The sequence below is a fragment of the Brachionichthys hirsutus genome, chromosome 2 (genome assembly GCF_040956055.1).
Source record: "Brachionichthys hirsutus isolate HB-005 chromosome 2, CSIRO-AGI_Bhir_v1, whole genome shotgun sequence".
NCBI lineage: Eukaryota > Metazoa > Chordata > Actinopteri > Lophiiformes > Brachionichthyidae > Brachionichthys > Brachionichthys hirsutus.
The window spans coordinates 3,140,556-3,160,373 of NC_090898.1; the positions used below are offsets into that span (position 1 = coordinate 3,140,556).

A 19,818-nucleotide genomic window follows, 5' to 3' on the forward strand; every position below is an offset into this window, starting at 1 on the left:
TCGCACTTCTATTTTCTTAATGTGGACCAATAAAAATGTAAAAAAATCTGTTAGTTACATTTTAACACAATACCGAGAAGTCTTAATGAAATTGAAACAGAAGGTATCTGAGCGGTTAATTATTTACTTCATGTCCTGCCACATTTGTTTGTATTTGTTTGTTGACACAGTACATTTTTGTATCGCACATTTTTCATAATGTACCTTTTGTGGAGATCAAAGAGAAACACTTATAAACCTTTTCGGTTGTGCCCTCATGCTAAGTTACTTTGGAGGAAATTGTCCAGATATATGCAGACCTTATTTTTTGCCCTGATTTTGCACTGAAATTGAATTTTTTAATTTTTTGTTTTGTTAACCATGACTAAAAACCTCATCTCTGAGCTCTATTTAATAAATTAACCAAGTATTACATTCATAAATTTAAATTCCAAAATCAAAAAAACTGCTTTTATTGATCGCTCTACCAATGTGAAACAATACATCTCCATTTCCTGCTGAATGAATAACACTATTAGAACACAAACTATTGCTTTACAATAGTGTTGTGTATTTTTTTATTTGTTTTTAATCTTTATTGTATTTGTCTTCTCCCTGGCACCCTTAATTTACTTTTGTGTCCTGTATACAAAAGACTGTCTCTATTGTTCACTTTCACATAATATATATACCCATATATACCCATAAATAAAAGTTGGGGCTTACATAGAGCCAGTAACAATAAAGGAAGCCAGAAGACTCAACTACACACAAGCCCCCAAAATACGTAACAAGTGGCAACCGATATTTATATGGGTTGACAAAAAGAACAAACCAAAAATTGCTGATAACAAGCGAACCTGGCAACACAGTCAAGGGCACCAAAATCACGAGCATGTTTGCTGGCCGTTCATTGGTCCATCTGGACTCAAACGCAGATCAAACGCACTGTCGTCCAGTCACAGGCGCAATGGGGCAGCACCGCGCGCGCGCCCGCCCGCCCGCCCCGCCTTGTTTCGGTCACGTGACGTTGGCTAAGGAAGATGGTGGAAGTTTCTTCCTGCTTGCGCTTCTTCCTCGATCGAACCCCAAACATCCTGTAGACTGGGGGCTGGGGGGGGTTTCACAGAAACGGCACCGGCTTTATTGAACAGTCTCCCCGTAAATCCAGGTAAGCGACGGAGGTCGGTGGGTCGATTCGCGGAGTCTGCTTTGAAGTCCATTGATGATGACGCGACTGAGCTAGCGGGCTAGCACTTAGCTGCGCTGTCAGACCCGGTGGCCAGCTGACATTCAACATGTAGTCAGCAGCTGTTGCGGCCGCAGCAGTGCTGCGCGCACACACACACACACACACACACGCACACGCACACGCACACAGCCCAGTCGAAGTTAGTCGGCAACAAGGACATGTTGCGCCTGACTGCAAGGCTAACTCGAGTTATTTAGCTCCTCGATCCGGATCGGGTTGGATTACGTGCTAACATTTGCCAGCCTGTGTTCCGAACGCAAACACGGAAAGGGAATTAATGTTAGAGAAATAACGTTGCTGACTACACACGTGTGACTTTTGACTTTTGGAATTAACTTCTGAGTTCCCCCCCCCCCCCCCCCCCCCGCTGCGTGAAGTCATTACGGAAACACTTCACCCAACTCCAACATGGCATTTGGTAGTTTTGTTTTTAGGACTCTCGAGAGCTCGTAACACAAAATGGAGACTGTCTCCACACATCAGTATCCAACGTTTGAGATATTACCCTGCAGTCATGCTGAGTCGCTCAATACTGTTCGAGTTCGCTGATGAAAGCGTAATGGGTACAGCTAAAGGCGCATCGGGGGGTTCGTCTGATTGTAGCCATGCTGGACAAGCAAAGGACATTGAATTATTATTATTATTTTTTGCAGTTTGCTCGTCATCTGTAACTCTGCATCGGTGCTGCGTCCTCCTCTGGCTCAGAAGACACTGTTAGATGTGCTCTGTATGAAATGAGTCTGATTTTCACCACCTAAATCCACTTTGATCACGATATAGTGTCACATTTCTGAATATAAAAGAAAATCATTATACCTTTATCTGATGGAGCTTTTCTGCCCCGGGGCAGATACGGCTGCTCAGGGGCAGATACGGCTGCTCCGGGGCAGATACGGCTGCTCCGGGGCAGACTGGCAGGAGCGAGGCTGCCTCCTGACCACCACCGACGTTCACTCGCTCACTACATTCACACGGGCAATGCGGGTGAAGCGTCTTGCCCAAGGTCACGACGACAGTGCACACGTGTGCCGGAGCAGGGAATCGAACCGCCAACCTCTCGACCCGCTCGACCACCTGCGCCACCATCGCCCACATATTACATGAGTGCATTTCTTGATACTCACATCTCGTATTACTGCAGTAATATAAAACCTGAGGTCACGCTCGATGTTAAATATCCAAAGCGTGTTGGAGAACCTCACTGGCACAAAGTGGCGTTCCCCTTTTGCAAGGCTGCAAATTCAGCAGTTTCAATTCATTATTGACAGTAGCAGCAGGCAAAGCGGAAGTTAACCCTGGATAAGAGCGACTGATGAACATTTATTATTGTGGGATGGATCAAGGTAACGGACCAGAATCTAGCAAAGATCACAGGATCCTCCTTTTTTATGTGCAGCTTTCCACAGACTAAAGGCCTGAAATGATGATGATGGATGTCGTTCATGTTTTGTTGAGAAAGTGAAAAGCTTGTTGTGCGTTTAGCAAATTCAACAGGTCATAATTCCAATAATAGATGATCAACTCATGCAAGCTGATTAAAAAGCTGCAGTTTCCGGGCTTCCCTCCTTTGATGTCTCAGACAGTGACCGGTTCTGTCTTTCGCTCGCTCTGCTTCAACTCGCGTCCAGGAACAACAGAATCACGTTTAGCTGACGTCACAGACATGCGCAGGAAGGACGGCTTGTACCGAAACATCGGAATCGGTGTTTTCATGCGCCCTGATCGGATTATCAATCAGTATAAACCACCCCTCTCGATCAGATCGGATCGGATTGAGCTTGATCGGGTCAGACTAATCCGATTTGGGTGTGCACGTGAAGCATTTTAATTCCGATCCGGCTTTTAATCCGATTAAATGTGTCCATGTAAACGCAGCCGGTGACGTTCTGCTTTTTGTCTGAGTTTGTGTCGTACTTATTAAGAGTAAAGTTGACGTAGCGTCGTGCCTAAAGTAATGCCACGCAGCCCTTTCCCTTGGCTCGATGCAGTGTAATAGCAGCACTTTGCCGGAATCAGCCGATAAGTACTTCAAAATTCAACTTGTAAATAATTTTAGCGTGTAATTCTTTTCAGGTCTGTTGTGTAATGTGTGAAATAGGTTCGGTACACATTTAGCGACGTGCTGTCTGTGCTGTCTGTGCTGTCTGTGCTGCAGGCCTCCCGTGCAGCCCTATGTCATGGCCAGTGGAGTCACCAAGTCTGGTACTTCCGACGGTTGTCCCACGAAAGCGCAGCTACAGATCGTTGGTACGTAACTCACTCTGGCTGGGGGGGGGGGGGGGCATGCAGACTCATGCTTTCTGTTTGGCCATTTTTGCTGTAATATAAATACATTTTCTCTTACAGAAAAGAAAATAAGTGTTTATGACATTGGATAAATGATTCATATCTTTCATTCTGCTGCGTCAGTTTTGTAAGTGTGGATGTTGTGCTTCTTTTCACTGTCGTTCTTTGGACATTTAAATGGAGCGGGGACATCAGTATTGTCTCCTGTGAAAGGCCTGTTGCGGTCTGACTGGTACCTCGCCAGCGGCGTTTTGCGCAGGTTGTAATTTCAGCTGGTAAATCCCAGACGTCACCTTCTCTCGTTCTCCTTTGATTTAACCGTGTGTGTGTGTGTGTGTGTGTGTGTGTGTGTGTGTTCTACACACCTGAAACGTTGCTTCCTGTGAACGGACGTGACTGACTGTCCTGCCGCGCGGTTCATTCTCTCTCTTTCCCTTTTTCAGTGCTATCAGCAAAACTAAAAGAGAACAAGAAAAACTGGTTTGGTCCCAGTCCATACGTCGAAGTGACTGTCGACGGGCAGTCCAAGAAAACGGAGAAATGCAACAACACGCACAGCCCCAAGTGGAAGCAGCCGCTCACTGTGTGAGTCCGAGCCGTTCCACACTGATAAGACTTTTAGCATTCACGCGTCTGACAGAAACGGGCTGCTCTCTCATGGATAAACTTGTCTTGCTGTATTCACATGATGAATGTGCCAGAGTGTGTACAGATATATATATTTAGCTTTTAAAAAACACCTAACCTGATTATTAGTTCTTATTGTTTCATGTCCCCAAACTGGTATTCCAGGAAGTTCAAAACAAGCCTCTTATTTACAAAAAGCCTCTCTTCTCAGATTTGACTCCCAACACAGAATGTATGTGAAGGTTTACTTCTGGGGGGGATTAAAAGAGACGACGGCAGCCTGGACCTTTAGTCGCATTATTAGTACGTGATGCAAGGTGTGCTGGAGTACGCATACAAAGGCAGGTAGAAGTCACCAGCAGCGTTGCTGAGGGAAGTTCGGTTTAAGGCAAATGTACGATGAATTGTTTCATGAAAATAAGAATCCTGAAACGGAACTGCTGATGTCATACTTGGCACGGCGCAAGAATGACGCCTACGAATACTTTCCAGACCGTGAGGAGTTTCAATGAGGGATGCAAAATAAACGTTAGAATTGAATAAATTGCCAGTACAATATACCATCTTGATCGTTCCGTCCCGCCTGCAACAGCTGTCTTTCACGATGAGTCACTGGGACTTGCTTATCCCCTGTGGCGTAACTCTTGGCTTCAGGATCAAGGTGTGTGTGTGTGCGGTTTAAAGGGACAGATATGCTATCGCTCACACGGTTAGCGCGTAAAGAGAAAATGCCACAGAGCTGTGGGAGGATGTGTCTCTAAACCTGTGCCGTAGGACAGTGGTCCCCGACCACCGGGCCGTGGCGGGACAAAGGTTGGGGACCGCTGCCGACGCACCTCGTGACTCCCTGCAGTCTGACACATTCACGCTTCAGATGTCCTCTTAATTTTAGCTCGTCCTCGGTCTTCCGCCGGGCGCAGTGACCTTCTTAATATACAGTTCTTCAGTTTCTTCCCGACAGTGGGAGCCGTTTTATTATCTAACAAGACAAGTGTTTTCTATGGGATGCAATCGGATCTGAGCCCATGCGTCCGCGGATGCTTTTACCCGAAGGCAGACGAAAGTGCCAGCTAAACGGATTTCATAGTCGTAGGCGGAGACACTTGTTGCCCCTGAATAGCCTCTGACGTTTAGTTTCAATTTAATCTTCCGATCAATTTTCTGGCTCCTAGCAGAAGTCCATTTTGTTACAGAGAAGGAACAGTCGAATAAAATGCTTGTGCTTTGTGAACAGACGGGTCTTTCTGAAATCAGATACTCATTGGATGACAGCATGGCGTCACTCGCAGTGTAAAGCAAAAGGAGCCAAATCAAGTGTTGTCTCCACAGGGTTGTGACTCCATTCAGCAAGCTGGCGTTTCGTGTTTGGAGCCACCAGACCCTGAAGTCGGATGTGCTGCTGGGCGTGGCCACGATGGAGGTCAGCGACACGCTCAAGTCCAACGCCATGAAAAGTGAGTGCATTATTCAAACGGAGCTATCGCTTTGCCATGCCGGAGCCCCTTCTTTCACAGATGTCTGTAGAAGTAACCTGCATGCCTGGGTGGCCATTTTTATACACATGGACATGGAAGTGACTGGAACACCTGAATTCAATGGCTACATTTACATGGACAATTCCGATTCGGATTAAAAGCCTGCCCGGAATAAAACTGCTTCATGTACCCAAATCGGAATCGTCTGACCCGATCAAGCTCATTCCGATCAAGATTCTATTCCGATCGAGAGGGGTGGTCTATGGCGCTTGATGATCCGATCAGGGTGCATGAAAAAACTTATTCTGAAGTGTTGGTACAAACCGTCCCGTCCTTAATACGCATGTCTGTTAGATTCAAGATTCAAGATACCGGTACTTTATTATCATTATGCAAACATAATAAAATCGTGTGAAGGCCCACGGCTTAAGGCACTCATCGGAACATAACGAAAAACAAAATCTCTCTTAAAGCAACAGTATATATACACTGAGAGAATGAGAATCGGCAAACAATAGTGCAAATCAGCAACAGTTATGGGCTGGATTTGTGCTGTCTGGGGGACACGGCGCTGCTCCGTTTGGAAGCGTTAACGCAAAGTAACAGCGCAAACGGGAAAAATGCGCCAAATAACGCTGACGTTTCAAGCTGAAAAGGGCGGAGCTATGTTTTGTTTACAATGGAAATCGCTACTTCTACTATTTCCGGGATGTTTGGTATAAATGACGCATTTCAAAATAATTTATTCCGATTGAAAGTGCGATGCATGAACACGCAAGTCCTAATCGGATCAATATGTTTAGGGTCCATGAACACAGTGCATCCGATCATCATTTTAATCCGAACGCTGAGCGGATTAAAGACGTTTTCTCCATGTAAATGCAGCCACTGATTGGGAATCAGATCTCTGAGTCTTCTGTTCGTTGTGTGTCTCGTTTGTAGTTTCTGAGGTGGTGCAGACCTTACAGCTGTGTGCAGACAGAGATCAGACGGACGTTGTGGGAGACCTGTCTGTCTGCCTCGATGGCATGACCGTCAACCCCGAGGTGTTCACCGCTGCTGAAGCCAACAACCACAGTGAGTCCACTCTGCTCTCGTTGGATCATCACGGACTGCAGGAGAAGTGCCGCCCATGACGTCCAGTCATTTCTGCCTCGTTCATCTTGTGCGTTTTTGCTTCAGGTACATCAAACGGGGAATCGCAAGCAAACGGGGATCATGTCATCAGGTCGAGCCTTTATTTCCTTTCTGAGGGGAGTTTACATCTCCGGGTTCTGTTTCTTTCTTCTACTATAAACGTTCACCTGTCCACTTACAGACGAAGCCGAGACAGCTCTCCGGCTGTGGACGGTGTAGAGTACCGGTCGTCTCCTAGTGGCCGGAAATCCGTGATCAGCACGGGGTCTCCGTCAGTGTCGGGGGGCTCGAAGCCGCTCCGACCTCCCAGGCCCTCCAGACCTCCTCCTCCAACACCTCGCAGACCCACCTCTTCGCCAGGTTGGACAATTACGGATTTGTTCCAGACACCTGACAACAAAGTGTTGAAGTCAAAGCTCTTTCTGTTTTGATTGTTCAGCCTGTTACAGTCTAGTCAAACATTTTCCTAAGGGCTGCATTTCTCAATTGAGTTTAGGCAACACAGAATGAGCACAATCCGAATGACACTTTTTTGCATGGCCTGTGCGCATTAATGTAGCCTCCCATGATGCAACTCTACACAACACCAATAATTAGACTAAATGTTAGTGTAAATATAAGCAAAGATTGTCAGCATGGCGTCTGTGGAGACCTAACTCTGTTGCTTACTCGAGCTGTAAACCTAGCCCACCTTGATTACAACATTTTCTGTCTCTCCATATTTGAATTTATTTTAGGAGCTCCAATAAAACGCTCCGTTCTGATTGTTTCCTCAGCGTCCTGCAGCAATGGTTCTGGCCCGGCCGATGGCAGTGATGGCCAGTCTGGTGCCGATACACCAGTGCGAACATTGGCCTCTGGCCCCTCCCCGGCCCCTGACTCGAGCCCATCAGCGGGGTCAGACAGGGACTCGGGCGCCACCTCTGCAGATGCTGCTGCTGCAACCAGACCGCCGAGCAGCAGTGTCACCCCTGCTGCTCCTCCCAGGGTCCCCTTAGCCAACTCTGGACCAATGCCCCCTGGGTCAGCTCTGATTCTGTGTTCTTTGCAAAAGAATATATATTTTGTTGTTGTTTCTAATAAGTATTATTTGTCAGTCTTTGTGCTGGTCAGCAGCAACAGTCACGTAATGTCCACACGAAACACTACTGCACAATACTTTATTGAAAGCCATAAGATGATATGCAAAAAACAACAGTCCTAGTTTGCCATTGTTGACTATCCATAATTAAAGCTGTATTGAAGTCCTCTTTCTGAGAACATTAGGAACGTCCCTGACTATTTTGTTTGTTTGCAGTGGGATGACTCGCTGTGGGAGCTGCTTTAAATCCATCATGTGTGCCATTGCCCGGCAGACTTAGTTTTATTGCTGTTTTATTATCCAGGTGGGAGCAGAGGGTGGATCAGAACGGCAGGTTGTACTTTGTCGATCATGTGGAAAAAAGAACAACGTGGGAACGCCCTGAACCCCTCCCCCCAGGGTAAAAACGTTTTCTTCTCAGACAGTCGTCTATTTTTATTTTTTATTTCACATGTGCTATAATTGTACATCCTGATTATATTGCTCATATCCTCCTGAGACGCAGCCTGTTAGCATGTCCTCTGTGGTGGACATTTGTCCATTACGGATGACATGCTAACTGGCGGGCTGGGTCCCAGGAGGATGTGCAATTACCGGCATATTCTGCTCCTGGGTATTTGCTGGGCCTCATGAAGCGCGAATAGCAACGGTGAATTTGAGGACATTTTGTATCGCAAATCAACGGGACTGAAAAGTGAGTCTTTGACATTGAACATTTGTTTGCGATCGTTGTTTTGTTCTGAAGGAAATAATTGACACCAAAAAAACCTACTACTACTGTACTTTCAGCTTGTCCCGTGAGGGGTCGCCACAGCAAATCAATGTTCTCCACTTCACCCTGTCCTTTGCATTGTCCTCCCCAACACCAGCCGCTCTCATGTCCTCCCTCACTACATCCATGGTGATCTGGGATTATGGATCACTTTGATATTTTCATTAACATTCAATGGAGCTTCAAAATTTGTTCCTCGATATCTCGGTTGATTATTGACTGATGTTTATGGAATCACTTCTAGTAGGTTACAGAGGACATGGCTGCTAAATATGGCTGTAATTAATTAATTGCAATTAGTGCGATAATTTGACGTCCCTATTCCATCTCACCACCGAACTTCATCTGACGCTGATTTTACGGATTCAAAAATATATAAAAAATATCAATATCAACTCTGATTCACTTTTCATGGTTGGTGTATAAAGATGCAAAGAACCATTTAGAACCTTTTGGGGATGATCCAGATCACCATGTGGACGGTGTAGATCCAATTAGGAAGGGAATGAGGTGCTCGGGGGAGGTCTGCGCTCTCTTAGTGCTTTTCTAGTTTTGATATTTTAATTTTAATGAAGTAACCTTTCTCTACTTTCAAGTTTTGTTTCGTCCAGTTATAGACAGTTACTATTTATCTATAGAAAATGGAATCGGGTACAGCAAATCAAACAATGTGTCTGAAATCCACTTTGTCTGTAGCTGGGAGCGCCGCGTTGACCAGATTGGGCGGGTTTACTTTGTGGATCACATCACACGAACCACCACCTGGCAGCGTCCCACCATGGAGACGGTGCGTAACTACGAGCAGTGGCAGCACCAGCGCAGTCAGCTGCAGGGCGCCATGCAGCAGTTCAACCAGAGGTTCATCTTCGGGGTGAATATTTGAATTTTTCATGACATTAATATCCAGCTGGTTAGAAGATTTCTCTTATTTGTAGAATACCTTTCTTAATTGATCTGATTCTTATGGAGTATTCTGATTGTCTGCTGTGCAGCAGCAAGATCAGGCCTCAGCCACGCAGAATAAGGATTATGATCCTCTTGGGCCTCTGCCGCATGGATGGGGTAAGTCTTTAAACCTAAAGTCTCATTTTATTCCTCTTTGTCACTCTGTTAAAGCGCTGCAGGTTATTTTATACTCTGAAGTAAGAAGAACTCCCAGGTAGCCCTTACATTTCTCCTCAAACCGTAGTGTGTAGGGAAACCTTTTTCATGATGCGTGCCACTTTTCAGTATGCTAAAGCCAAAAAGGTGCCTGTAACGTTCCACTCTGGAACACAAAAGGCCTGGGCCCTCGTTTATCAACGGTGCGTAGAAGCGGTTCTAAATTTGTACCGACGAATGACATTTAGAATGTGTGTAAGTAAAATAAATAAATAAATACACATCTGTATTTATCAAACGTGTGGACACTGGTCGTACGAACACCCGGGAGTAATCCGTGTTGATAAATCTCACCTGTTAAGTACGCTCCTCGTGCACGTTGGGCTCATTTGCATTCAGACACGCCTTCAATTGACCATATATGGTAGCAGCACTCCCCTTAAAACGTCATTTGAATGGATTTATTTCTCGGCAAAATCGTGGCAAACGGGCAAGAAGAGGAATCTCACGGACACGGAAATCTGGACGACCCAAGAAATCCTATTTGGAACGCTTAATGCTGGAACACTTATTTGGCAGTCCCTCAAATAAAACACCCGCAGTCGACAGGAAAGCCTCCTTTATGTATTCTCCGTCAGCCAATGGTTTTCCATGTTTCGCTACCCAGTGAGAAACGTTCTAACTCCCCTCCGTTGGCTGGTTTCTAACGGCACTAAATGGCTGGTAGCTGCTGCCCTGTTTAGAATACTTGGCTAGCCTCCCGTCTTTAGGTCCAGCTAATATTGGAGAGTGGTGGTACGTCCATAAGAACACACAGACATGAGTGTTTTTCCAATGAAGCAGTTGTCATCGCATCCTCCTTTAAGTTTAACAACCAACCGAACCTTTCGAGGACCTATTGCGTCTCATAGAGATTGAGGCCACAGCCAGTGGTACGTGATGCAAACACAAGTTCTCGACTAGCCAAGGGGCATTCTGTCCTGAGCGAACCGTTAATGAATCCTGTCTGTTCCTCCTCAGAGAAGAGAACGGACACAAATGGCAGAGTTTATTTCGTTCATCACTCGACGCGGGCAACCCAGTGGGAAGACCCAAGAACTCAGGGGTGAGTGAGTTTGTGTGTGTGTCCATATTCAAATTGTTTTTTGCAGCATCTTTATAGGCTGAAGTAATTGATCATTTCTTTTTTTTTTTAGGTTGCTGAATGAGAAGCCTCTCCCAGAGGGCTGGGAGATGCGGTTCACTGTGGATGGTATTCCCTACTTCGTAGATCACAACAGGAGAACGACCACATACATCGACCCTCGCACTGGAAAATCCTCCCTGTATGTCTACAACTTTGTCTCGTCTTCCACAAAACCTTGAGGCATTATAGTCAGTGCAGGACTGCCTTGTTCTAACATGTGCCGACTGATCTTTATTGACCATGGGTCAGTACCAGCAGATAACTACTGCGTTCTAGTAAAGCCTCCAACCAGTCAGACGGCAGTCCGATTATTCAGGGAGATACAAAACACAACCGTAACATCCAACAGCAAACGACTGGTGCATCCGCTGTTTAACAGCTCATTTATACTCCATTCTTGTTAGTGATCGACCAATATTTGTTTTGTTTTTTATGGCCGATACCGATTATTAGGAGTCAAGGAGGCCGATGACCGATATTTGGAGCCGGTATTCATTTGCAGTAAAAGTGAAAATATCGGCGTCAAAATTTAGAATAATACAAAGTCCTCAGAGCCACTGTCTCTGAGCCGTCCATCATGGCTGGACTCACCACGGTCTTGTAGACCTTTCCCTTCATCCAATGGGATTGTATTAAACAACCCCATTAACATCTCTACAGCCACCTCTCCGAGACACTTCCATACCTCCACCGGTAAAAAATCAATGAGACTGCTGGAAGTGTCTTTCTTTGCTTCGCGTCTCCAGGAGTTGGTATTTGTTTTTCGAACTTGGGACTGTCCTGATGTGACTCATGACTCGCATGCTGTCTTTGACGGCTGATTCGTGTTCATAACTTGAGGATTAGACAAACCAGTTTGGTGAATGCTGAGAATGTGACGCGTGAACTGACAGTCGTGTCCAGATGACGCGTTTCTCACGCGGCTCCGTTAACCTGAATAGAACGCGTCACTCCTCTCCAGGGGGGGTCGGGGCCACTCCTGGAGAACATGTTCAGGCTGTAAGGTAAAACTAATCAATCTGATGCAGTTTGACGCTAAGATTGAGACAAGATCATAAAAAATAACATGAAGATAAATTGAAAATAAATAAAATATAAAACAAATTGAAGCCGAGCTTCAGTTCTGTTCTCTGGTACTTCTGCTGTACGGTGCGTGTAGTCATAAAATGTAAGCAATTCGTACGCTGTGATCACATATATTCGACTTCAATTCCGCCTTCTGAGTTTGAGCCGAACCTGAGAAATGTCTCTTTGCCTTATTTCTTTCTTGGGGTTAGCGTTTCTCGAAACGAATAAATAGTTGTAGTTAAATTTTGTCAGCCACAGAGTCACCGAATGCAGCGCTGTGTGGCTGCAGGAACAACACGCCCTAAAACCTTCCTATCCTGCCAGATTCAAGAGCTTCGAGCTATGAACCGACGGTGCTGCCATTGGGTGACGTCACACTGGTCGACATTACAAGTTGTCCTGATTTCTGTTCCCGCAGTTCATTTCCTGGTTGTAGATCACTTGGCTCCCCACTGAGGATCAAAGCTTCTCTTATCTTGTCGTGTCGGGTGTTAAATAGCTCACGGCTCAAAATGCTGCTGCAGAGAGATAAAGCACTTTCAAAGAATCTTTAATTATAAGATCCTTGCGGAGCGATTTCAGAATGGAAAAGCAATGCATGAAAACGACAGCAGATGTTAGTTTCAGATAAAGAAACGACACATTCTGTATGACCTGGGCTAACGTGGGATTTTAAAACATTAAATCCACTTGATTTTCCTCCCTCAGGGAAAACGGACCTCAGATCACCTACGTTCGAGACTTCAAGGCCAAAGTCCAGTACTTCAGGTTCTGGTGCCAGGTAGGCCTCATTCAGTTTCACGGGTTCCAGTCTTGTGTGCTCACCATCCATTTGCCCGTTCATGTCACATCTCTGCCAGACTGGGCAAATAAAAGCTGGGCTTTAATCTACAGCCCAAAGGGATTTTGATTTTGAATGGATCTGGATGTCCTTTTTTTTTTCTGCAGCAACTGTCAATGCCTCAACACATCAAGATAACAGTAACCAGAAAAACTCTGTTTGAGGACTCCTTCCAGCAGGTATCTGGGAAGACTTCGTTCAGTATCTAGAAGATGAGCCTCACCTCTACCTGTAGCTGAAGCCAGAGCTTCTAGAGCAATTGAAATCGTCTGTAATTACTTCCTAATTGCTGTAATTATTTCCTAATTGCATATGAATAGCAGATCTCTGAAAGTCTACAAATGTTTTAAACGGTGCAAACCTGCTACACATATCCTTGTTTTAACAGCGGTTACACAAGGAGGACAGATCCTCCATAAACGGTTACGTTAGTGCCGTATATTTTATTTCTCAGTTAATCAGTGCATGATCTGTTTCAGATAATGAGCTTCAATGCTCAAGACCTGCGAAGAAGACTTTGGATCATCTTCCCCGGAGAAGAAGGCCTCGACTACGGAGGTGTCGCCAGGTAAGCTGCTGCTGGATGTGATTCTCTTGTAATACAGTCGTCCCTCGCTACTACGCGGCTTCGCTGTTTTGCGGAATTTTGTAGTGCAATTTCTTTTTTCTTTTTTTAACGCCGTATGAACGCGCATTGTGTTCAGCTGTAGCACAGCCACGTCAAATCAGGACAGAATGGGCCTTCGACAGTAAAGATTAACAGTCAACACAATTTATTAACTCTTTGAGTGCCATTCACGCCTAAAGACTTTTTTTGAAACCCAAGCAGTCTCTCTTCAACGGCCAATAACTCCGGAACGTAGAATGCTAGAAACACACTTTTTTCTTCTCATGAAAGAAGATACTTTAATCTTTCATTTGTTAGGTTCGCCGTTTGCGTCTCATAATGAAGAATATTCTGTGAGGCTTGGAAAATCTGCAAAAATTCGGGAAGACGGGCACTCGGCATATAGCCGAGTTGAAAATGGCTGGCACTCGATGAGTTAATACACACAAAACCGAACAGGCTATATAAATATAACCGCTACGTGTCGTTAGCTACTTGGAGCTAATATCATTTTTTATGGCCCCTAACTTACTAAACATCTGGCCTCTCACTGAAACGTCGTCGGGTTGAGGGTTTTCACTGGCGGCTCGTGTGTCCAATGGCGTTCAAGAAAGGGACCAGAAACATTACTAGCGATTATGAGACGGCCAATTAGAGGGCGCAGTGGGTGGAGTCCTTTTGGTTTTAAAATATGTGGTGAGGGGTTTTACAGCCTTAAAACATGTATAATAATTGTAAAAAATAAAACTTACTCTGTGGATTTCGCCTATTGCGGGTTATTTTTAGAACGTAACCCCCTGCGATAAACGAGGGACCACTGTACAACGCGTGATAAATACCCACACTGATGATGTTTGCCTGATAACTCACACATTGTCCACACATTGTTTGATCTGCACTGAATGGAATGTGTCCCGCCCCGTCCCATGTTTCATCTCTGTGGCGTTCTCCCTTGCAGAGAGTGGTTTTTCCTGCTGTCCCACGAGGTTTTGAATCCCATGTACTGCCTGTTCGAATATGCCGGTAAAGATAACTACTGTCTCCAGATCAACCCTGCGTCCTACATCAACCCAGACCACCTCAAGTATTTCAAGTTCATAGGGCGTTTCATTGCCATGGTTAGTGTTGGTGTAGATTTGTATTTACTAGCAATGCAGTAAAAAAATATGAATGTACAGAGACGAGTTTGCTGAACCACATATTAAATGTAATAAAGCAGTAATTACGTGTTTCTGTCCCTCAGGCTCTGTTCCACAGCAAGTTCATCGACACTGGTTTCTCTCTGCCCTTTTACAAATGCATCTTGAACAAGCCATTGGCCCTCAAAGACCTGGAGTCGGTAGACCCAGAGTTCTACAACTCCCTCATCTGGATCAAGTAAGTGCAAAGAGCAAGGGACAATGCGAGCCCGCCCTCATTCCGTTGGCATTTGAACACATCAGTTAACTGAGTTGAAGTCAGCTTTGAGTTTAGTATTTCTCTTTCATCAGAAAACTGTGTTCCTACCATTTTTCTTTCTGGAGTTATTGGCCGTTGAAGAGAGGCAAAGTTCAATGTCAGGGTTGGCAGTGCATGTTTGGGTTATGAAAAAGGTCTTTAGACGTTATTGGCACTCAAAGAGTTAAAGGACTTGAACTAGGGTCTGTGGTAGAACAGTCAAATAGATTTTAAGTCTGATCCAGGTGCAGATTCAGATTCACATTATTTCATTGAGTCAGTAGTTTTGAATGTGCGTTTTGGACTCGAGCTACTTGAGTCCAGACTGAATGAACGACGTACAGAACTGCGTTTATTATCCGTGACCCTTCAAGGGATAATGACATCGAGGAGTGTGGGCTGGAGATGTTCTTCTCTGTGGACAAAGAGATCCTGGGAGAAATCACAACTCAGGACCTGAAGCCGGGAGGAGGAGACATCCAGGTCACTGAGGAGAACAAGGAGGAGTACATCCGGTTGGTTCCGTGCAGCTACGACTCATCAAGTTTGTTTGGTTTGTCGTCGACTGTGCCTCGCTTGATGTTTGGGTTTGGGTGTGCCTCTGTCTGTGCCTGCAGGCTGGTAGCTGAGTGGAGGCTGTCCAGAGGCGTGGAGGAGCAAACGCAGGCGTTCTTCGAAGGCTTCAATGAAGTCCTTCCCCAGCAGTACCTGCAGTACTTTGATGCCAAAGAGCTTGAGGTAAAATAGACCAGAGTGACGTGAGCTAGGAAGACGGATTTGTTTTTTGGGGATGACTGAATGATTAATTTTCCTTTTTTAGTGATGAATGAATAGTTTCTGAAACCCGTGTGCTGCTGCAGGTGATGCTGTGCGGGATGCAGGAGATCGACCTCGCCGACTGGCAAAGGAACACCATCTACAGACACTACACTCGAAGCAGCAAGCAGATCATCTGGCTCTGGCAGGTCGGTGCACAGCGGGGGGGGGGGGGGGGGGGGTCAACGGTTCCCAATGTTCCACTGAAAAGTCCGTTAAAGTTACAGTTTCAATGGCTGAGGTCCGAAATAGTGGGATGTTTGAGCTGTAATATTTCACATATATAATCATATTTATTAGGGATGATCCGATCGGGACGTCCCTAATATACGTTCAGCCTCATTCTCATTTCTTTTTTTGTGTGATATGTTGAAAACATTGTGACAAAGTGAGAATGGAGCCACAGTTGTAGATTGCAGTATTCTGGACCAAGAGGGGGGGGGAGACGACTCCCTAATCAGACTTGTCTCATGCCCAGTTTTCCAGCAGCAACACTTTGCTGCTGGAAATCCAAACTGCTGCGAGGGGAGTTTTATTGCATCTGATGTGTGTGTGCGTGTTATTTATTAGGTCCTGCAAAGACATGTGACTTTATAATCAATGGAAGGAGGATAGTGAAAGGCATGTTGCGTGCGACATCTGCCAGGTAGAGGACAAGATGAATTTATTTGTGACTTTTGTCTATCCTGCAGTTTATTAAGGAGATGGACAACGAGAAGAGGATGAGGCTGCTTCAGTTTGTCTCCGGTACCTGTCGTCTGCCTGTCGGGGGCTTCGCCGACCTCATGGGTAAATGACGGCTGAAACGCTTCTCCTATCATCTGTTTGTTCGGTGCTCACAGTCGGACATGTTGATCTACCATGTTGGATCAAAGCCTTCCCAAACGTCTGAAAGGGTTCAGTTCCATTCATTTTCGCCTGCGTTGGGCCGTCTGGTAGCAACATAACTCAAAATGTTCTGGACGGATCTTGATGAAATTTTCAGGAAATGTTGGGAATGTTACCAGGAACAGACGATTACATTTTGGTGGGGATCCAGAAGAGATTCTGTGTCTGAAGCTCCAAGTGATTCGATCCGTGATTCAGAAGAGATTCTGGATCACGGATCGAATCACTTGGAGCTTCAAAATGTGTTCCTCAATATCTCGATTGATTATTGACCGATATTTATTGAATTTGACACAGTCATGTAGGGCGGGGCTCTCTATCTCACCACCGAATTTCATCTGGATCAGATCCAGAACGGAGTCAGTAAAATATATTTAATTTTAACATTGAAAACTCATTTTACAGATTCAACTCCGATTCACGTTTACTTTTCATGGTTGGTGTATAAAGATACCAAGAACAATTTAGAACATTTTGATGATGATCCAGATCAATCAATCTAAATAGGGGGGGAATGAGCTGCTTGGCGGAGGTCTGCACTCTCTGAGTGCTTTTCTAGTTTTGATTAGGATTAGGAAAATGATTAGGATTGGCTGCGGTTGTTTGGACATTATTTGTCAGGATTTCCTTCTTTGTCTCGTGGTGGTGCGTTCAAAGAACCATGTTAGTCGTAGCCCTTTACTGAGATGTGCTTCGCTTTACAGGAAGCAATGGTGCTCAGAAGTTCTGTATCGAGAAGGTTGGGAAAGAGAACTGGCTTCCCAGAAGTCACACATGGTAAGTTTCATCCCAGCTACCGTACGACCAGAGACAGATGGACACGCCCATCGACGGGCGTGTCTGCATGGTCCAATGTTGAGCTCGTGGCTAATCGTCCCAACCGGATAGAGGACGTCGTTCGCCCTCGATGAAATCGGTCTGTAACGTCCCTCGTCTGTCTTCCTCAGCTTTAACAGGCTGGACCTGCCACCCTACAAGAGCTACGAGCAGCTCAAGGAGAAGATGATGTTTGCCATTGAGGAGACGGAGGGCTTCGGGCAGGAGTGAGGCCCAACCCAGAGAGAGACCTTTAAATGGTGGCTTGAAGGAGTCTGGAGTCCACCCGTCTTTGAATCAGGGAGCTTCTACAGAAACAGGACAGAGCTTTGTGTGTCGGAGCTGATGCGCACACACACACACACACACACACACACGTTTGTGGGACTGGGATAAGCTGGGATTTGTCTCTACCATGTACACCATCCTCGCAGCGGGCCTTTCAGTGCTTGACCTTTTCTTCTTGTGTTAAACCAAAGCCGCCGGCGCTGCTCCCGTCTCAGAATGTTCTGCTGACGGTGCAGCGAACCGGAACTCGCCCTTCTGACATCTGTTTAATGGCTCGGCAGCAGGGAGATTACAGCCTCCAAGGTGTCTTATCAAAGTGTCCCCCCCCCATTGCTCTGCACTAAAGCGTCTGGAAAATGTCCGTGTATTATACAGCATATCCTGCGGCCCCTCCCAGTATGATCTGCATCTCATGATTAACAGCAACGCATGGCAATAGATGATAGCTAGCTTGCACTCGATGAATTTATAAAGTACCGACCGCCTAAATAAGAGAGGGGGGGCATGCCTACGAGTAGCAAAGGGATCTGATTTTGTGTTCCTGGTTCTGTTTGATCTTTGAGGGACTCTGTGATCACTGTTATTTATCGTGGTGGGGAATGTGCAGGAACTCTGGCCCTAGTTCTACGGGGTCGTAGTCGGAACACTGTGACGCCACATTGAAGGGGAGTCGAAGCATTTATGGGAGAATTCGTTCATCTCAATGTGAGCTTTAAATACGGAATGTGTCTTCCTTCTTTTAATGAATGGTCATCTTAAAATGAAAGATCCTGATCCCTTGAATTAAGTATTACATGGCGGCGTTCAGTATTCAGTACTTGAGATGAATGTGTTAAAAAAAAAAAAAAACAACCCAGTCAGCAGAAATAGTTTGAACCCTTTCAGCACACCAATGGTAAAATAGAAAAGGCATGTTTTGGATACACGGATGTCACTGGTGGATCCCGTCACCGGGGAACATCTGAAACGAGCGACGTGCGACCGCAGCCTTTGTTTCCTGCAACAAGGAGGTTCTTGTCTCAGCCATTTGTTGTTGGGTCTATCTGAATATCTGGAAATGGTTTTATTGACATGTTTCTGTGCACTTTGGTGCTGAGGCGGCCTCTGGAATGGGGAGGAGGGGGTCGGGTTTGAATACAGCTCCAGATCAGGGTGCCAGGCAGCGCTCTAGTATTGGTTTAGTTGACGTCACACAGTATTTGATCGACACTGGATCGTGTGTTTGCGAATGTTTTAAATTATACTCTGAAAGGTGTGGTTGCTGGGTAACACTGGGTGCCAGAGTAACTCTGGAAATGAATAATAATTTCCCTCCGCTGTCTGTCCCGGATGTTTGTTGTGTGTGTGTGTGTGTGTGTGTGTGTGCGCGTGTGTGAGATGCGGCTGGTATTTGGCGTTAGCCTTCATGTAGCCTTATTCAACCCTCAGGCGTTTATCGGATTGTCGATCATGTGGGCTTAAGGATCACGTGAATTCTGGACTCGGATGAACAGGCCGTTTGATAAAATCCCGCCGGGAAACTTCACCAGTGAGGAAAAAGCTTAAAACCGCGGCGCCGAGGACGCGTAGCCGGTCTTCAGCCGGGACGACGACTACTGACCGAAAACCGATGCAAAGATCATGAATGTATCATGATGTGAAGTTGCCTCAGCTGGTCCCCGCCCCCCCCCCTTCTTTGATGCAGACTGTTTTTTTTCTTTATTTCCCATGTCCCGGGTCATTGATGTGGAAAAATCCAGACCGCATATCTGTAAATATCATAAATCACTGCACCCCCCCCCCCTCCCCCCTTCTGAATTTCCATGTACAACGAAAGCCACTGTCACACTCCCGTACATGAAGAATAACATGTAAATGGTGTCGATAACAGATTTTCTTTTGTAAAAGAAAGCTTTTAATAATAGGTTTAGGGTGACGCTATATTTTCTTCCCCCTGGTTAATATCTCATGTACTTGTGTAAAGATGTGTAACATAGAAATTGTCACCTTAATAAATTAAATTTGAAATGCGTGTTCTTTCGATAAATTCATTCAATGTCGCGTGTTCATTTTTTGCATGCCGAGTCGGCAACGCGGCGGTGTTTAGACCGCTGACCTGACCTCCAGGGACCGGAAAACAAAACTGTTCAAATTCCAGATTACGCTGATGAGTCGTGTGGAA

At 45.6% G+C, this 19,818-nt stretch overlaps 1 protein-coding gene across 1 annotated transcript; it reads left to right on the plus strand.

The window, feature by feature from the left end:
* Nucleotides 1–1,012: 1,012 nt before the first annotated feature.
* LOC137909196 (E3 ubiquitin-protein ligase Itchy-like) lies at nt 1,013–19,668 on the plus strand. The gene is made up of 24 exons (XM_068753634.1): nt 1,013–1,150; nt 3,387–3,478; nt 3,961–4,102; nt 5,474–5,598; nt 6,562–6,696; nt 6,802–6,847; nt 6,938–7,116; nt 7,533–7,779; nt 8,142–8,237; nt 9,306–9,480; nt 9,602–9,671; nt 10,731–10,815; nt 10,907–11,035; nt 12,673–12,745; nt 12,913–12,984; nt 13,285–13,373; nt 14,371–14,530; nt 14,656–14,789; nt 15,224–15,364; nt 15,467–15,587; nt 15,710–15,814; nt 16,358–16,454; nt 17,258–17,330; nt 17,501–19,668. The coding sequence occupies exons 2-24, from the start codon at nt 3,409–3,411 to the stop codon at nt 17,598–17,600; spliced, it is 2,664 nt and encodes an 887-aa protein (XP_068609735.1). The 5' UTR covers nt 1,013–1,150; nt 3,387–3,408; the 3' UTR covers nt 17,601–19,668.
* The last annotated feature ends 150 nt before the right edge of the window (nt 19,669–19,818 follow it).

What these genes read in the sequence shown, in the direction of transcription:
- LOC137909196 (XM_068753634.1), top strand. Translation starts at nt 3,409, where the DNA reads ATGGCCAGTGGAGTCACCAAGTCTGGTACTTCCGACGGTTGTCCCACG. An exon ending in AACGGGGATCATGTCATCAG is followed by an intron (nt 6,848 to 6,937) that starts GTCGAGCCTTTA and finishes GTCCACTTACAG; the next exon opens with ACGAAGCCGAGACAGCTCTC. An exon ending in GGGCTTCGCCGACCTCATGG is followed by an intron (nt 16,455 to 17,257) that starts GTAAATGACGGC and finishes TTCGCTTTACAG; the next exon opens with GAAGCAATGGTGCTCAGAAG.